Here is a 3,522-nt window from a genome sequence, read left to right as displayed (position 1 = left end):
GTGGCTTGTAAAACCATTTATCAACAGAAGCATCTTTTTTATGGGGATTTATATGTAGTTAACCTTGATTATCCACGCTAACAGAGAGGAATAATAGCACAGGATGTAAAAAAGCAATTGAAATTTGGCATGTAATGTTGCACTGGCAGATAAGTGACCAAATTTATAATGTTTTGCTTAGGTCAATAAGTGAAATTATTTAACGTCTACTGATCTACTGATGATCAAGCATCCAGAAAAGCCCCAAAGCACTGAAGTCAGAAGAAGGGTGTTAGTACATTTCTTATAATGTACCACAGACAATGTACATATTAATAAACGATGGGTGACTATCTGTAGAATTCTCTGAATTAACAATTCGGCTAAATTTTAGCCTGAGTCACATGGGATAAATTAATACACTTGGCAACGATACAACCTAAAATTCTATCTAAAATGAGAAATTCACATCATATTTGTCTTTCATAATTGAGTGGATCCAGGGTTCAATTTTACTCCAGTCTTTGAAACAAATCGCAGACATACCTCAATTTCTAGCACAATCCTTGCACAGAAGATGAAGTGCTACTGTCAAGATTTTTCCTGCAGGGTAGCAAACTAAAGCATTGTTCCAAAAAGCAATATAAATATCTGTTATTTACCCAATTTTGAAAATACATTTACCACAAGAATTGTACCACTGACATCTCCCATCCTGTCACTGAACTCAGCTATTGTTCAAATTTGCACATTTGCCATACTGTCATCTCTGTTATCCATGGAAACATGTTTTGGATCACAGCTGGTCTTCGATATGCTCTAGAGAAATTTCTTCTAGTCAGGTGATATGAGATCTGAGAATACACACTAGTTTAATATTCACCTTAAGAAAAACGTAACTAAGAAGGCAAATTTAGTAGATAGGGAAAAATGCAATGCATTTCAAAAATAAATCGAGTGTTTTTTTTTTTTTTTTAACTGTTTTCCTTTTGGAGAAAACATGCCAATCTTCTGCTCTCTTGGTGCAGATAATTACAATATTATTAGATAAACGGGTCAGACCAGACAATAGAATGAGAGAGCATTTGTGTTCAATAAGCCTTTTCTTTCCTAACATGATCACAAACATGTACCATTCTGCGTGTGATGTTGTACTTGAAATGGAAGAAAATGAATTAAAACAAAAGGTTAGCTAAACCCTACTAATTTAAGATCCTTTTCATACAGAATATTCTTCAGAAGCGGAAGGCTACTTCTCTAGGGAGAAGGGCTATTTCTGGTCAAATTATATACACATATATATGTATGTATCAAATGCTACTATTCCTCATAATAAATGAAATTTCATTTCCTATTCAATCATCTCTGCAGTGATGCAGAGAATTTTTTAAAATAAACAGGTATAAACAGTTTTGATTAGAGATAGTACTGCTTTTCCTCTAATTAGTATCATGGCATTAATTATCCTGATATAAAGCAACAACGTGTTTGAAAACTTGCCCTAATTTATCTCAGTAGTTCAAAACATTTGTAGTGTGCGGTTTGTGCTTTCTAGTTTACTGATGCATCTTTAAAGGTTTAGAGCTATTTTAATTTTTTTAAGTCTAGTCTTTAGAGTTTCTTAAATGCATAGAATGTGTTATTAATAGAGGTTGATATTAGCATTTACATTTTCAAACAGCTCATGATGAAGTGCTTTCATTATAAAGACAGACTTTTTATATAAGAGTCAGAAATCATTTGAAATCAGAAGTTTCCATTGCAGAGACCTCTATTTTGACAGCAGGGTAATATACTATCCTGGTAGGTAGAAAGAGATCCACTCTATAGGCATTTCTTGCAATGGCACAGTGACTTTCAAATTTTTCAAAGCCATCAGAATCCATTTTTCTAATGAAATCTTTCTCAGAGCCCCACTTGCTAAGCAAAATAAAGAGCTGCTCAGATTAAAGACAAATTGGGGACCCAAAGCATACCTGCACATCCTCCTCTCCTCCTATAACCCCCTGGGCAACTCCAAGGTACTAGATGGAAGGGCCTTAGGATTTTGAAGAGCGTAGCTTGAAAGCTACTATAATATTCCCTCTCTCTCTTTCTCACCTATCCTTGTCCTTTCATGTGGCTCAGCAGGGACTCCTGTCACCAAAGTAGAGCAGCCTTGATTACCCTAATACTTGGAAAATCCTATATTCTTCAAACTTTTATGATAGATAATGTGTAACACTTAACTGTATATAATCACACTGTTCAGCAACTTGGGTGAATTCCCATTGTTGAGGGCTTTGCTATTTAGGCCTGTGGCTAAGAGCTTTCCTTATACGCATTATCTCATTTAATCTTCAAAATGAATACTATGAGTAAGCAACTATTTTTAGCCTTATTTTACAGATGAAGAAACTCGTTCAAAGAAAAGTTAAGTAACCTACCCAAGGTCAGAGACCTCTCAGAAAGGGGGTGAGGGTGGACAAGACGTGCAACCCAGATCCACCCTGACAGCAAACGCCAGGCTCTCACATTGCTGTTGAATTCATTTGGTATCACCTCAAGGGTCTTATAAGCTCTTAGAAAACAGGAGTCATGTTGTTTGATCCCCCACAGAACCACTTGCGTTAGTATTATTTAGTAAATAATTGTAGATTTGATTCTTTTATATATTTTTGATAGACTTTCTAAAATTTCACCTAGGTACTACAACTTTAACACAATCCTTTAGCTTTGTTATCTTTCCTCCAAAGGCAGACACTCAATACAATGGTGGCTGAACAGAACTGGGACCAAAAAATTTTTTTAAATGATCCATGAACAATTTTTGATTAGAGCATTAGTGATTTGATTTGGAGGAATATTTGGGGAATGTAGGATTTGACAGCTCTTTTATGAAAGCAATTGAAAAGTCAAACAGCTCCCCAATACCCCCAGAAGCAAAAATAAATAAAAGAGCTATACCTCAGCACTCCAAGAACCTGTTTCTGTCTGGGACACTCGGTATGTATAAATGTAACCTTGATACCTGTGAAAGAATAAACTTTCATTACTGAAAAATTCCAAAAGAACAATGGGTGTTCTAAATTTGAGCTTTAACTATTACATATAAATATACATATACTGGGACACACATATATGGCACCAAGTCATTCGTAGAAATAAAAGCCTGGGGAATCTAACTTGCTCACACATTATATCTAGCTAGTCACAGTTTCCAGTAAGTCTTCTTTATCTTTACTTTTTTTTTTTTTAATGAGGGCATTCACACTCCTAAGGATTTGTCAAGTTGAGAGACTGCTGGGACAGAAAGAAACTAGAGACCTATTGTAATTGGTAAAAATTACAAATTATTAAGCCAGCCTAGGTGTCACAGTTGGTAAAGAATCCACCTCCCAATGCAGGAGACACAAGAGATGTGGGTTCGACCCCTGGGTCAGGAAGATCCCTTAAAGTAGGAAATGGCAATCCACTCCGATATTCTTGACTGGAAAATTCCATGGACAGAGGAGCCTGGTGGGCTGCAGTCCCTGGAGTCACAAAGAGTCGGACATGATGGAA

General features: G+C 36.0%; 1 protein-coding gene across 1 annotated transcript in view; it reads right to left on the bottom strand.

Annotated features, from left to right (window-relative positions):
* The window catches only part of SH2D1A (SH2 domain containing 1A), a 29,338-nt gene that overhangs the window by 4,472 nt on the left and 21,344 nt on the right, over positions 1–3,522 (bottom strand). Inside the window, exon 3 of the mRNA XM_010854079.1 lies at positions 2,926–2,989. Within this exon, the coding sequence (XP_010852381.1) occupies positions 2,926–2,989 (64 nt within the window). The remainder of the gene's footprint in view (positions 1–2,925; positions 2,990–3,522) is intronic.

Source organism: Bison bison, unplaced genomic scaffold, assembly GCF_000754665.1.
Source record: "Bison bison bison isolate TAMUID 2011002044 unplaced genomic scaffold, Bison_UMD1.0 scf7180017864336, whole genome shotgun sequence".
Taxonomy (NCBI): domain Eukaryota; kingdom Metazoa; phylum Chordata; class Mammalia; order Artiodactyla; family Bovidae; genus Bison; species Bison bison.
Note: the sequence above shows the minus strand (reverse complement) of the source record. Positions and strands in the feature narration are given on the sequence as shown.